The sequence below is a fragment of the Scheffersomyces xylosifermentans genome, assembly GCF_036884685.1.
Source record: "Scheffersomyces xylosifermentans strain CBS 12540 chromosome Unknown RJT20scaffold_2, whole genome shotgun sequence".
Taxonomy (NCBI): domain Eukaryota; kingdom Fungi; phylum Ascomycota; class Pichiomycetes; order Serinales; family Debaryomycetaceae; genus Scheffersomyces; species Scheffersomyces xylosifermentans.
Window position 1 is genome coordinate 58253 of NW_027042940.1, and position 15745 is coordinate 73997.

The 15745-nt window shown below is 39.9% G+C and overlaps 6 protein-coding genes across 6 annotated transcripts; 3 read left to right on the forward strand and 3 right to left on the reverse strand. All coding sequences in view use genetic code 12, as the record gives it.

The window, feature by feature from the left end:
- The first annotated feature begins 321 nt into the window (after nt 1-321).
- RJT20DRAFT_23741 (retromer subunit) lies at nt 322-1582 on the forward strand. The gene has a single exon (XM_064919335.1). It carries the CDS (start codon nt 476-478, stop codon nt 1427-1429), a length of 954 nt encoding a protein of 317 aa, XP_064775548.1. The 5' UTR covers nt 322-475; the 3' UTR covers nt 1430-1582.
- On the reverse strand, nt 1583-2617 carry RJT20DRAFT_23742 (CCR4-NOT core subunit). The gene has a single exon (XM_064919336.1). It carries the CDS (start codon nt 2249-2251, stop codon nt 1736-1738), a length of 516 nt encoding a protein of 171 aa, XP_064775549.1. The 5' UTR covers nt 2252-2617; the 3' UTR covers nt 1583-1735.
- A 599-nt stretch (nt 2618-3216) lies between these two features.
- HBR1 (nucleoside-triphosphatase) lies at nt 3217-4476 on the forward strand. The gene has a single exon (XM_064919338.1). The coding sequence runs from the start codon at nt 3645-3647 to the stop codon at nt 4335-4337; it is 693 nt and encodes a 230-aa protein (XP_064775550.1). The 5' UTR covers nt 3217-3644; the 3' UTR covers nt 4338-4476.
- A 323-nt stretch (nt 4477-4799) lies between these two features.
- HMX1 (Hmx1p) lies at nt 4800-5880 on the reverse strand. Its single transcript, XM_064919337.1, has one exon. It carries the CDS (start codon nt 5693-5695, stop codon nt 4814-4816), a length of 882 nt encoding a protein of 293 aa, XP_064775551.1. The 5' UTR covers nt 5696-5880; the 3' UTR covers nt 4800-4813.
- A 1877-nt stretch (nt 5881-7757) lies between these two features.
- RJT20DRAFT_125225 (putative hexose transporter) lies at nt 7758-9594 on the reverse strand. Its single transcript, XM_064916432.1, has one exon. It carries the CDS (start codon nt 9556-9558, stop codon nt 7912-7914), a length of 1647 nt encoding a protein of 548 aa, XP_064775552.1. The 5' UTR covers nt 9559-9594; the 3' UTR covers nt 7758-7911.
- A 3208-nt stretch (nt 9595-12802) lies between these two features.
- On the forward strand, nt 12803-14565 carry RJT20DRAFT_125227 (glycoside hydrolase family 5 protein). Its single transcript, XM_064916433.1, has one exon. It carries the CDS (start codon nt 12873-12875, stop codon nt 14316-14318), a length of 1446 nt encoding a protein of 481 aa, XP_064775553.1. The 5' UTR covers nt 12803-12872; the 3' UTR covers nt 14319-14565.
- The last annotated feature ends 1180 nt before the right edge of the window (nt 14566-15745 follow it).

Here is a 15745-nt window from a genome sequence, read left to right on the forward strand (position 1 = left end):
TTTCGCAGCAAAAAATATAAGGCATAACGAGAATGAGACAGAAAGGCTTTTAGAATGTTGAATACTTGAAGAAATGTCTCCAAGATAAATGAAAATAGAAAATTTTTCCATATAACCTAACCCCACTGACTCCATAAACTTACATAACCACTTCTTACGATTTTAAAACTACTTCTTAAATATATCTATCCATCTCTATATTTCCACCATCCAGAAACTTATCTCTACACTTCTAATAGTACTGGCATTACATGCAGGAAAATTAGCCACTATCAAAATCTCCGTTTTCGTTGTCGTTAAGCGCTTAAGTTTAAATAACGATTATGATATTCTTCTTGGTATCTACTACTAATTGCTATAACAAGTCGCTGAATTCTTCTGTATTCGGTAGCTTAGTTCTTAAATTAGATCTATATTGTTATTGTGAAGACGATTTAACGAGAGATTTTACGTTTTACCTTCTTCTTTACTCACCATGTTAACTTTAGCGATTGGGGATTTGTACATCCCGGAAAGAGCCATAGATTTACCATTCAAATTCAGAAAACTCTTGTGTCCTGAGCCTAACGCAATACCTACGAATAGCAAGATAGCAAACGTCATCTGTCTTGGAAATATCAACAATTCAGCGGAAACATTGAAGTTCTTATACACACTTTCGCCTTCGCTTCACTTGGTCAAAGGAGAATTCGACGACTCTCAAATATTGTCCCAGCAATTGTTCTCATTGAGCAATAAGGAACAGCCAATTCCCTACTACAATGTCATAACACACGATAACTTAAGAATAGGATTTACAAACGGTTTCCAAATTGTTCCTAAGAACGATCCTTTGTCACTACTGACTTTGGCCAGGGAATTAGATGTAGATGTATTGATATGGGGTGGAACTCACAAAGTCGAGGCATATACATTGGATGGTAAATTCTTCATTAATCCAGGAAGTGCCACCGGAGCATATAGCTTTGATTGGCCTGAATACTTCGAAGAAGAAGATGAAGAAGAACAAGCGGAAGATGGAGAAGTCACCAATGAAAAAGACGATGCTCAAGAAGAGGTCAAAGAAGAGACAAGAAACGAAGTAGTGGAAGAGGTTTCGAAGGAAGCAACAAAACCCGAAGAATCTTCTGACTTAGAGAAAAACGAAAACGTAGAAGAGGCTCCCTCTGCAAAGCAAAGTCTCTTCGGAGAAGAAGATGACGACGAAAAGCTGGAAATCTCACATAGCAAAGAAGAGGGTAATCCGTTGTCACTGGATATTAATGCAAATTCAATAGATGAGGCTGTTTTAAATGAAGTTACAGAGTTGAATTCAATAATTCCTTCATTCTGTCTTTTGGATACTCACGGATCGACTTGTACGCTATACATATACACATATTTGAACGGAGAGGTGAAGGTGGACAAAGTAACGTTCACAAAAGAGTGACCAATAGGAATATGACAACAATAAGAAGAACTGAAAAGACGTAATGATAGAATTTGTATAGGTTGACAAAGAATACATCAATCTATTTGAAAAAAGAGCAAGTCCTCATTATAATGATAAATTTCACTTTAAAGTATAGATATCTACATTCTCTTCACAAGAAAGAGGTTCAACTATCCTTCATCTGTTCCTAACTATGAAGATATATGTACATTTACAATAAAATACAATGCCTTTATTCTACACCCAAGGAGCCTATTCAAATTTCATCTTCAATGTTTATCTCACCAAATGCACATCGTCCTTCTAAGCCTGGACGGACGAGTAGTGTAGTACGAACTCCTTTTTAATTTTCTCCCAGTTATGTGGATCAAAGAAGATGTATACTCCTTTTTCCACGTCTTGACTGATCAATACTGGTTCTACATTACTGTCCTTGGTAAGCCAAACTTGTATGTCCTTATGATATCTCCAATTTCTGGCAACCAACTCACGCGCCGCATACTCTTGCAATGTGTCTCGGGGCTTCATGTAGAATATGTAGAAGAGAGTTTCGTCGGTGAATGACTGGATCTTGTTGTCGCAAGGACCTGGCGGAGGTACTATATTCTCTGCAAGAATGGACTGTGGAAGTGTGAAGTACGGTTCGACCTCTGATCTTGAGGTTTCTGCCCATGGCGATGCTAGATTTTTGAGAATGGTCGAGTTTTTGCCCAAATCAAACCCAAGCTTGGAAATGTCTTGTCCTATGGCAAAGGTGGTGTAATCTGACTGGTCCATTTTGATTAAGGACGAGAGTCCTGCTAACCCATATTTAGCCATAGAATCTGAGTCTTCGCTGGATGTAACATTAGATTCCGCAGATTGACTAGTACCGCTGATATGGTTGTTATTGCTATTACTATTATTGCTGGCAGGTAATCCTGGCGGTAACGTCGCTGCATTTCATGGTTAGTAAAACGTCTGGCTGTAAATATAATGAGAGTTGACTGTTACGAATAAACGATGCAAAACACCAAAAAAAGTACAACTTTCTTCCGCTAAAAATACATACGCATTATTGAAGAGTCTCTGAATGCAATTTCACTGAAAAAAATAAGAAGTGTTAATATAAATACAACTAATAGTACGTTATAACTGTCATCTTTCTCTAATATCTAATGCTAACCAACAAGAAATTGGGTTTTTGGAGCTATTGGAGATATTGACCAGGGGACACGACCATATTGAGTGGAATTGAGGTATGGATGTTTATATGAAGTTAATGTGTAGGAGTAGTAGAAGTAATAGTAGAAGATGATAATATGTGTATGAATGGTTAGTATTCCATTGAAACGTTCCTTTGAAATGACGGGACAGGCATTTAGGAATTAAGAATAGTTGTTACACCATGACAGTGATATGTCTGAATCAAAAGTACCGAGACCGTCGACAAGTGGTGGTCTGTCATATCTTTGTGTCCTCCAGCAATACTTAGAAATGGAACCTTACCAACGCACGACTCATGTAGTAATTTGCAACTATCTTCCTCCCAATATTGGAGGCCCTTTACACCACTACGTCGTATGTTATATATATATATATTATTATGAGATTGATTTGTTCAAACCTGAAAATATGGTAGTGAATGCGTCGAGAGATTCTGTTCAGAAAGGATTTGTTGATTTTGTTTGGCACTTGTTGGCCATTGTGGAGAGAGACTTAGCGAGGAAATGGGTCTTTATAGAGCAAAAATAGGAAATATTGGTTAAAAATAAATAAGGAATTAGTACTTTTATTGTATTTCACGAGAATTTTTAGTACGTTTAGCCAAATTTACAAAAGGAACTATAGTTAAAATGATGTTGTTATTGTTCTTTGTATCACGCTCCTGCTACTGCTAATTTTTAGGTTGCAACGCACCTTCTTTGCATCTTTTCAACACTAACGCATGTTTTGGATGCCAATTACTTCCTACTACCTCTCTGCAGCTTAGCATTTCTACGAACATGAATCGCTTAATAAACCCCGCCAACCTGCCCTGTTTGACATTCAGTGTCTCCAACTTCTTCCACTCTTCCCCATAAAAAGCAGCTGGTGCATGCACGACCAAATATCAATTTTCACTTTTTTGCAATAACCTGAAAACCCACGGCATTTGGCCATGTGTTCTTGATTCGACGGCAAAAACTGGATTTAAATAACCAAAAACTATATTATCATAGACAAATAGGCAATGTCTAGAAGATACATTCCTAATATAATTATTACAGGAACTCCCGGATGTGGTAAGACATCCCATGCTGAGGACTTGGTTTCGCAACTCAATGAAGAAAGAAGCGATGAGGAGAACAAGTTTCAACATTTCTCCATTAGCGATATCGCCAAGGAGCGTAGATGTATAGAGAGTTATGATAAAGTATTAGACACATCAGTGGTAGACGAAGACAAACTTTTGGACTCATTGGAGCCAGATTTGGAAAAGGGCGGAATAATTGTAGATTGGCACTGTTGTGACATCTTTCCAGAAAGATTGATTGATTTGGTAGTAGTTTTGAGAACTGACAACTCTTTGTTATTCGAGAGGTTGAAGAAGAGAGGATACAAGGATAACAAAATCCAGGAAAATATCGATTGTGAGATTATGGAGGTTATTGCCCAAGAAGCTAGAGAGTCGTATATTCCTGAGATCGTAATTGAATTGAATTCTAATTCGGTTGAAGAGATGGAGGAAAATGTCGATAGAATTGCATCGTGGACGGCCAACTGGCTCAAAGACCATCCAGATGGTGTAACCAACGAATTGGACCCAGAAATAGCTGCTTCTGCAGCAGCCGCACACGAGGATGCGGAGATGAATGAGGAAAGTGAAGACGACGAAGATGACGAAGATTTCGGAGAAGACGAAGAGGAGGAAGATGACGATTAAATAAGTCCCTCTAACGACATAGTATGATTTTTTATCTTAATAGACACCTAAAACATATATAATAGCCTATCACTTAAGAATATCACGAAGCGAAATGGTAAGCATGAAGAGCCAAGGTAGTAGGGATGAGATCAAGATATCGAAGTTTTGATAATGTAGTCAAAGAAATCCGGTACGTTTACCATTTCATACGAGAAAGCCAGATTTAATAAGAAGAAAACCAATCCTATAAAGAAGTTATAATTAGACTAATATACATATATAAACCAAAATAAACCATGCTAATATTTATAACTGAAATGAAAAATGAAAACAATCACATTCATTTTCCAGAAACGAAAATGCAAAAAGGACAAAGTAATGAAAAGATGAGAATGTGCCAAAAACGAGAGATTCAAGTTGACCATTCATATGCTACTAAAATGGATATACGGATATGCCTGGAGTGAGCAGACATAGCAAAAGGAAAACATCCTCTAGAGGAATTGCTGTAAAAGTCTCCTGATGTATAACAACGAAAGAAGAGCAAGAATAACCAATGCGACATAGTAACCCTTGGATACAGCAATATAAGTCCAATTGTTTCTTAATCTCAGCAAATTGTGAGCTTCCAATTCACTAATGCATTTGGCGTTCTGTTCAAAGATATACTTGGACTCTTCGATGATTTCCAATTTTTGCTCCTCAGTAAGGCCGTTTCTTGTCACAAGCTCGTAATCGCGCTTATAGATCATTCTGAGCAAGTTTTCATCAGCAACATCGAAGGTAAAGAAGTTGGTACCCAACTTGACGATATCCTCGTGCTTCAAACCATTCTTATGTGGGAACAAACCAGTAGCCTTAGCGAAGGAAGATCTCATGATTCTTCCACCAGCAAATAAAGCTAAGTACATAACGTGCAAATAGGCAAAAAGCAAGTATGGCTTCTCTTTAGTGCCTTCGAGAATGTGGTTAGCAAAAGCGATCTGTTCAGGCATTATAGGATTTACGAACTTCTCCTTTCTGTCGTCGTAGTAGAAGAGCAAGTCTTGCTCTGCTTTCTCTCTTCTTGCGATTTCTGGCTTCCAGACGCTCTTTAACATTGGAGTCCATTCGCTGTCAACATCCTCAAACTGAGCATACAAGCTCTTTTCAATGGATGCAAATACATGGTAGAAAGACTGAAGACCTTGACGGTAAATCTTACCATCTCTAAGAGCAAGAGCCATCTTGAGAGTGACCATCTTGTCAACTTTGTCGTGAAGACTTCTGGTTTCAAGGTTAATTCTGTTAGCCAAAGCGCCAACATCGTTCTTGTCAGGGAGAATTTCCAGCTGACTGAGTTTAGTGGTGGCACCGATAGTTTGAACCTTAGACATTATATGTATATGTATTTTTGTTTCGTGGTGTAAATAGCAATAGTACCAGCTTATGTTATTTCCAAGTATGTGAATGCTACGTTCTATTTGATGCAAATAAACGATCAACTAATACCTTTGAGCTGATGAAATGGTATTATTATTGTTATAATCACTGTTTCCAATACAACAGTAACCCATAACATGAATTATAAACCTAAAACAGGATTCCTCTTCTTTTATATATTTCACAGCCACATACTGCGATAAGTCCGAGTCGCAGAGGGAATCTCTCCCACGAGTCTTTGTGTAACGTGTTTCGCATTTATCGGAGAGTACGTGTTTTCCTTGTATGTTCTGTTTTGCTTTCTTGTATGAGAGGTCACGTGGAGAAAGACAGTCTTGGTAACGGAGTCCGAGTCGGGCTGTGGCGTGTGAGTAACATAGTGCGGCGTGGATATGTATACAAGATAACCAGACTATGTACGCTTTGTTAACTAACAAGATAAGTAGTGTTGCATTTATCCAATATTGTTGTTGGGTGGATTTCGAATGAAGAATTCGGAGACTGTGGGTAGTTAAAACGCGTCAAGCGTCTTGGTTCGGGTGAGCGACGAGGCTGAAGGTGAATTTGACGTATTCTATGACGCGGTCCAGGGGGTGCGGTAAGGGCATTGGCCATGGGATCTGTGCGTTTTTGTGGAGAGCCGAGTCGGTAGACAGTATATCTAAGATTGGGAAAAAATCGGGGTGGAATAGTTTTCTATTTTGAAGCCAGAAGATACAACTATAAATTCGGCATCCGAGCGGAGTCCGGTTTTATAAAACACAAGGATAGCAGACTTTTATTGTGGATGTGGCTTTCCCTATGTGACCAAGTCGTATATCAGGGCCAGTAAGATGCAAAATCTCATTCCTAACTCAAAAATGAAATAAAGAAAATTTCGTTGATGATAATTTCAGGAAAACATTATAATTTTATTTTGAGTATGGGGTGACGGCGATTCATATATCTGGACGAAAAGGAAGGTTTCAGAGGTATAATGCGTCAAAAGATGCTAAAAGTCAACTTCTTCTAGTACATCAAGATAATCTAGAGACCGACATTTTTACTACTCCACATGTCGTCTTGATAGTTGCACTAGCGACATTACATAACATACATACCACCAAGAACAAGATCCATACCGCAATTCAGTGGCTTAATATATACGAACGCAAGGCTATAGTGTCAGACAGTCAACTACCCTTTCATGCTGCCCTTTGCTCAAATTTGCTGTCAACACCAATATGCACAAGATGAAAATAAGTATCCCAGAATATCTGTATCATGTACAATTTTATTTATTTATTTGTCTTTTGTTGTTAGGATACCCATTCATGCAACGAATTGTCGTTAATGGAGCAATGGGGTGCTTCTTACGATGTGCCCTAATAAACAACTAAAGTTGTTGGGCACCCCAAGCAGGTTTGGAATAATATCATGAAACTGTGTCACATCCACTCGTTCACTTGTCTGTCTCCTCATTACTAGCCATATGGAAAAATGGCACAACGCATAAATATTTAGTGAGCGAACCACGTAGTACCATACAGCACATCACCAAACACATTTCCCAAAATCTGTACCTCCGTCGTCGCTAGAGGTACGGCGCAAGCAGCAAACCTGGTACCGATCAGGATCTTCTCTCATAAATTATTTCCTGACGAATGTGGGACATATCGCCGTTTCCTCAATTACACTTTTATATGGATTGCCCCATTCTGGTAATAATCTCTGGTCATTTGCTGTTTATGCACTAATATTTTTTTTGGAACATTTAACATTTTTTTTGCATCTATTGTAAACCAAAACAAAACAGACGAAAGCAAATAGCAAGAAAGGTGGAAGAGGAGAAGAAGCAAGGTGACTTGTTGGTAATGTGAATTTGTGATTTAGTTAGAAGAGTTCTCTGAGACCTTAGTGTTGTAAATCCTGAACGGGAATGTAGCATAGGAATACGAGAGACAAGATACGTGAGATATGTAAAGCGTAGTTTTCTGACTTGTTCGACTGGAGAAAAACATTCTACAAGTTATTGTTATTAGTCAAAAGATGAGATATATTATAACTATTAAGATATCATATTTACATCCAAATTAAGGAAATTCAAACAAATTTATTACATTCGACAAAAAACCTGCGTATTAAAAGGAATTGAAACTCATATTTTAAGGAGTTGGTCATGTCAAGAATCTTAAACTTTAGCAGCAACCTTCTCGCTGTTGTCGTAGCTACCGTCTTCGAGGTGCTCAACTTGAGACTTCTCAACTGGAGAAGAAAGATCGTGCAAAGCAGTGGTGGCATCGTCACCGAAAACAACAGCGACTTCTTCCAAAGTGTAACCATAAGTTTCAATGAAGAAGAAGTAAACGATAACCAATTCAAAGGCCAAGAAACAACACCAAACAATGTAGTACTTCCAGTCGATGGCATCCATGGCAATTGGGTTGACGTAACCGTTGTAGACAAGAGTAAGCAATTGGGTGAAGTACATCAAGTTAAGACCCTTGGCTCTGTGAGTGTATGGCAAGACTTCAGTGGCGTACAAGAATGGTAAGCCATTAGCACCAATATCGTAACAACCGTAGAATAAGAAGATCATAGCAAGAACACCCTTACCCAAACTTGGGTCTTCGAAATTACGTTGTTGGTTGATAGCAGAAAGAATAGTCCAAATCACGTAACAGATAAGCATACCGGAAATAGAGGTCAAGAATAAGGTTCTTCTTCTGAACAAGTGACAGATAAAAGCGACGAAGACACAAATAACCATATTGTAAATAGTCAAACAACCGTTAATAATCAATTGCTCCTTTTGAGATGTAATACCAATAGAAGTCAAAACCTTACCAAGGAAATAAGAAACCAAACCGTTACCAGATAATTGCATAATACAAGCAGTGAAACAAACCAAGAACAATCTCTTTCTGTAAGACTTGATAGTGATGAAATCAATGTATCTAGAACTGGTAGTGATTTTCTCTAACTCCAAAGCAGCCTTAATTTCTCTGATTTCGAATTCAACAAACTTAACAGCTCTCTCATCCTCAGAACCACCAGTGTGGAATCTGAAAAGGATAGATCTGGCCTTTTCAAGTTGACCGTGGTCAATCAACCATCTTGGAGATTCTGGACACCACCACATAGTCAAAATTTGAATAGCTGGCATAACCATTTGCAAATAAGATGGAACTCTCCATGACTTGTCACCAGGTAAGTGGATCTTAGTACCGTAAGTAACCCAAGCAGCAATAATAGAACCCAAGTTCCATAAAGTGTTGTAGACAGCGGTACACTGAGATCTGTAAGTTGGGTGAGAAAGCTCAGCAATCAAGGCTGGGGCAGCAGTACAAGCAATACCAACACCGAAACCAAGAATGATTCTGGCAATCAAGAAAAAAGCGAAGTTAGTAGAAGCACCTTGTAAGATACCACCGATAACAGCAATACCAGAACCGATAAGAACAGTCTTTTTTCTACCAGCCTTATCGGTTAAGATAGAAGCAACGGTAACAGCAAGAATGGAACCGAACATGGTACCGTTGGCAAGAGAACCCAATTTGTAACCAGTTGGGTGACCCATGGTTTCTTGCCAAGCTGGAAGAATTTGCAAACCGTTCAACATAGAACCATCGTAACCGTTGTTGGTCGAGGCCAAAGTGATGATGAAAATGAACAAGTGCAATAATCTTAAATGACCATACTTCCACCATGATTCATTTTGGAAAATGTAGTCATCGATTTCCTCCGAGTTCAAGATGTTTTCTTGCATCTCAATCTTGTCGGTAATCGAGAGTGAATCGGTTTGATCCTTAACATGGGCTTCTTTGAGATCGGACATTGTAGTAGTTTATCTTTTTCTTTCTTTTCACTAGTTGTTTATTGTTGGATCGACCAGCGATAGAAGCTAAAGTAATAAACTAGAGAATAGAATCTGATGATGAGAATATAAAAACATTTGTTCAACAGAATGGGAGATCCAAGTGTATTTATACAAATCCTGGAGGCTGGATGGCCCCAAAATTGAGGTTGACTAAAAACTGTAGAAGCGCCATTAAACTTCTGCATGTTAAAGGAAGAATTCTGTTGATAATCCGCTATTTCTTTTTGTCAACTATGGGTTCAGACAATGGGGCATGCATGGTAAAAAATAAAAATATGGAGTGGGCAAAATAACAATATTCAGACAGACAGACGGGGCAGTAATCTAAAATTAATAAATTAAAATAATTTGTGCTGCTGCTGCTGCTGCTGCAGAAACCTATCTTTTACGACCTTTCAAGGGATATTTTCTGGGGAGTCAAGGAAGGTGAAAAGGTGAGATTACAGTTTGCCAGCACCAGATATCGAACTCGTTGCAAAATCCCCGTGATAGATATTCACAGAGGAAGAGGTATCAATAAGTTAGAACTTGTGCCGCATCCTCAATTTAGGGTCCTCTTGGCACGTTCCTGGCTCTGAATATGGTTTCTGCGAGATCCATAATGTGCCTAAGGCAATCTCATGTTTAACCTCAAGTAGATGTGGACAATTTGTCTGGTGCAAACCGTAAATAATTTTCTCAGTCACACGGAACAGAAATTTCGTGAAACTGTCACTCACCACACAAACATTGCATACACAAGTAGTGGTTCTCCATATTTTCTGCAATATTTTTTGTCTGACGAATGATTTTTGAGATTGCAGTTTGGCAAATTAGCGTTGAATGCATATACTCATTGCATCCAGTTTTACCCCTTCTGTCTAAGTTGTCCTTCTCTCATGCTGTCACTTAGATAGTAATGATGGGGCATTTTACTATTTTAACTGCAAGAGGTATTTCTTTTCAGGCTAACTAGATTGCCGTTATTTTGTTCCCTTGAGTCACCGCTACGGAGAAGACAGGTGACTCTGGCTATTATCCGTCATAAGGCGGTAGCCGACGGAAATCAGGCAAAGAGAATGCTAAGAGATGGGTTGTACGATACGAAAGTGGCTGACACTCTTCTTCTCCACAAACATCAGTAAACGAAGCGCATGTACCATCGCATCAATACATCAACACCGTGCAAAGGAGGGGAACTAAGCTAACCTTTCAATAATATTCTCAACTGATAACATATCCCTACAAATTAGATACCCCACTACATACAAATATAGTAATCATACCTTGAATTAAACTTTCTTTCAATGGTAAGGCTACTCACTAATTCCTTTCTTCGGTGTATGTAGAAGAGAGTCCCACTCGTTAATTTTGATGGAAAGTTGATCCTGAGCCAATTTAATTTGGCCACAAAATAGATTTATGTCTGCAGTAGAATTACAGGTTAAGTGGTGTCCACAGGGCCGCCCACAATAATATGCATTGGGAAATTCGTATTTTTATGGGGTAGCATCTTGGGGTAATGCACCATTTGCATACACCAAAAATTTGAAGTCCCGTACCTTTTTACTTTAGAGGATCAAGATTGTGTGAGTGAATAAACACTGAATTTACATGATCGGGGAACTAGAGTTCCCCACTACGGGGCTCGGGTACAAATATCGAATACGGAAGTGGTCCATTACGACTGTTAATCGCCAAATGTTTAGATAGAAAACGGCTGATACCAACAGCGCACATGACTACGACACTACGACATTTGCATTCATTTGGAACCATCACCAGACTAGTTTGCTGACCATAACTCGTTATTTACTGGTAAGACCTGGATCTTGCTCCACAAATGCGTGGAGAATATGGGGTTAACTCAACCTGCTTAAGCCCACCCATTTCTACACCAACCGAATTCCAACTCCAACCGAACCCCAACTTGACAGAAATGTCCCCTTGGGCAATCTCGTCCCCAGAAACGCACCATCCATATTTGCAATGGTTAGACCTTTTCACCTTAACATGATAATATGGTGGAAGGTCTTTCCTGGCATCAATTATTTTTTTAGTTTCTGTCCATTTCTTTTCGCTGAAACCTTTTTTACTGTTTTAGACCACTTCAAGAAAGAGGCTGCAGTGACCGCATACAGGATCGCTCACAACTCTCAATCTGGACTGGCTCCACCAGATTTTCTCTTACAGCAATCACGAGCCTAACCAACGTTTCTTAAAATATTGACGGTCAAATACGCATATTGTCCTGCACTATGAGAAGTGGAAGCTCTTTCCCTCTCAATCGAGTATTGTCTCCAGACGTGAAAATTCAGTTTTACGAGCTTGCTACTAAATTCGTGACTACGCACCAGCTGTTCTGCTGTTTGTATTCGGCTGGAAAGGTTACTGTTGTCCGACTGCTTGCGCTATTTCTGTCAGTATCGAATGCTCCGTACCTAGATGTTCGATAATATAAGCCGTCGCGTGTTTTCTTAGCGCTTGGGTCCCTTAAATCTTGGATCTGTGACTGACAGCATCTAACCCAGCCTTTCCTTCCCTGCCACCTGAATTCGACAGCTAACCGGGCTCACCGTTCTCCAGTCCTGCATGCTCAGCAACACTTACTCCACTTTCACCCCCTCCTCTCACCATGGATGGAACTTACTACATTATCGTGTAAATAATGATATCAAAGCCCAAATTCGCTTATCCACCGGACAAATTTCCCGAAACAGAAATGCGTCCGCATTGCATTACATACAGTCCATGTTACATATGCAGTAACCACAGGATGGACCTCCGCCAAATAAAATTTCACGCTATTAGCTTCCCACGATTTTCTGGGGTATAGCGACGCCCACCTGATTTTGATTCAGTATAGGCCGGTAAGGTGGTTCCAGGAACTGGGTAGGTGCCAACCGTGGAGAGATTTTCACTATGTCCAACACAATTTTGGGCGAATAGTGGTATCTGGGGGTGCGACAGTTGGCAGGCGGTATGGGTGCAAACTGCCCCATGAGTTAGGTACAAGCGTGATCTGGGGCATTTCCCCATACTTTTTATAGAAATGATGGTGGTACCTCTGGCTGCGATGTCCAGGTGACAGGGCCTGTTGAAATACTCGGAAAGATTCGAATTTTTCAGTAAATTATCTTAATTTTACCGGCCTTTTCTCCTATATCTTCAGGGTATATAAGGATACCGTATCCTTTAGGTACTAACAATCGTACTTACTCATATTTTATTCCTCAGAGTTTGCTAGAATTGTACTCACACTAATAGTAACCTTATTTCAACTCTAAATTAACATGTCTACTGGATTCTTAACTACCAAGGACACTAAGATCGTCGATGCCGATGGCAAGCCAGTCGTTCTTGTCGGTACTGCCATTGGTGGTCACCTTAACATGGAGAACTTCATCACTGGTTACCCAGGTCACGAAACCGAACACAAGAAGGTTCTTAAGAAGAAGATTGGTGCTGAGAAATTCGACTTCTTCTTTGAAAAGTTCTACGAGTACTTCTGGACTGAAAAGGATGCTGAATTCTACAAGAACGAGTTGGGTTTCAACTGTTTGAGAATTCCATTCAACTACCGTCATTTCATTGATGATGAAGATGACTTGTTCAAGATCATTCCAAAGGGTTTTGAAAGATTAGACAGAGTCGTTGACATCTGTTCCAAACACGGTATTTACACCATCTTGGATCTTCATGCCACCCCAGGTGGTCAAAACCAAGACTGGCACGCTGACTCTGGTATCCACAAGTCCATCTTCTGGGACTTTAAGGTATTCCAGGACGCCATGGTTAACCTTTGGGTTGAGCTTGCCAAGCACTACAAGGACAACACCTGGGTTGCTGGTTACAATCCATTGAACGAGCCAGCTTCTCCAGACCACTCCAAGTTAGTTAACTTCTACAAGAGATTAGACAAGGAAGTCAGAAAGGTTGATCCAAACCACATCTTCTTCCTTGACGGTAACACTTACTCTATGGATTTCACACAATTCCCACCTCCATCTGAGTTCATTAAGAACGCTGTCTACTCTATCCACGACTACTCTACTTTCGGTTTCCCAAACATCGCTGGTACTCTTTACGAAGGTACTGAGGCTCAGAAGACCAAGTTGCAAACTCAATACGAGAGAAAGATTGCATACCAAAAGAAATACAACGTCCCAGTATGGAATGGTGAATTCGGTCCAGTTTTCGCTTCTAAGGAAAGAGGTGATGAAGACCCAGACACCATCAACAGAGCTCGTTACAATGTCTTGAAGGACCAATTGGCAGTTTACGCCAAGGGTGACCCATCTGGTGACAACTCTCCAATCTCCTGGTCTATCTGGTTATACAAGGATATTGGATACCAAGGTTTGACTTACGTCTCTCCAGACTCCAAGTGGTACAAGGTCTTCGGTGCTTGGTTATTGAAGAAGAAGAAGTTAGGTTTGGACAGATGGGGTAACGATATTGACCCAGCTTACAACAAGTTGTACCAAGACTTGATTAAGCACATCCATGACAACACTCCAGAGAAGTACCACAAGGCTTTATACCCACACGGTTGGACTGTCCAAGATTACTTGTTCAGAGTTACCAAGGACATGTTGTTCTCTCAAATTGCTCAACACGAGTACGCTGACTTGTTCACCGACTTGAGCTTTGAAGAGTTGGACGAATTAGCTGCTTCCTTCAAGTTTGAGAACATCAAGCAAAGAGAGGAGTTGAACAAAATCTTAAAGGAGTACTAATGTTTTTAAAAATTACGAAGTTATAGAATATAGGAGAATTGCAAAAAAAAGGATAATGGTGGTTCATAGAAATTAGCTTAATTTATCCTATCGATAACGGTTTTTTATTTGTTTAGTTATGTTAACGGGTACTGTTTATGGTACATGAATACGTCTGAGAAGTAGAAACCAAATACATGGTCGTTATTGATTTTAAGGTAGATTTGTATGTTTCCTATCATTACTATTATTACTATAGAATGGACCATTTTTTGACTCGTGTCATGTTGTAACCTCATCTCATCTCATCTCATCTCATCGCACGGTCATTCCTCTTCTGTATATGGGTGCAAAATTGTTGCAACATCGTGTCAACTATTGGTAAGAGGGTTTTTTGTAAAATGTTCACGCTCTTTCTCCTTCCTCTTGTCCGATATCATACCATGCGGATTTGCTCAGACGTTGGTTTAGTTAGCTGTTATGTCTTCTTTCGTTCTCTTTACGAGGGTCTATATTTACATCACCTTACCAGCTATCCATAACCACTGATTCTACACGGGGATGTGTGAAATTCTGCGCGTACGGCACCCTTTTCGGAAACAGCTCCCTGGCGTGCAGGTGACAACATGCAAAGGCCCCACCTGTTCAATATTACAGGTTGGCACCAACCCCACTTACCCCAGGATTATTGAGGTGCGCCTAAAAAATAAAGCAAAATTCGTGTGGTTTTCAGTTTAGGCAATGGGCCCGCATTGGATCTAACTAACAGGGGGGGCAACAAGTGCTCTGGTCTAGCACTGAGCTGAAGACAAGGACTTCACCGCTACGGAACGTTAGTGAGTGTGTCCAACAGTAAGAAACAATGAGGGTCTCATAAGCGGCTTTTGTGCTGCTTTTCTGTCACGATTATTTTATATTCCCCATGGCCAATCTGAGTAATAGGAAGCTCAATTTGGTTATAGATAAGGGCTTTATTGACCCTCCTGGATTCCAGGAGATCGTTCCCCAACTTCTTGACTTGGTATGTGTTTTACCCTTGCTATACTCCGCATTGCTAAATTTTACGTAAGTTAGATCCTTGAAAGTTTATACAAGGTCCTGAAAACGATAACTGTTAACACTTGCCTTCGGATTCACTTGCCTGGTGGTCTACGGAAGGTCCAGGCTCGTTTCTGCACAAAACACATATTTGGAACATAGAAACTTTTGTATGATGCCAGTATGCAAAATTTGAGTATGGTAGCGAAAAATCGGATGCCCGAGGACAATCCCTTGATTCGCTAAGAAACGGAATAACAAAACAAACAAAATCTCTACCTTGGTGACAAAACTGTCTACCAACGTACAATGAAAACCGTGTTTGACTCACAATGGTCATCTGTGTGAGAAAGACTATTTGATGACCTTACGCTGCGACACAAAGCAGGGGTTTGTTCCAAGGATGGGAA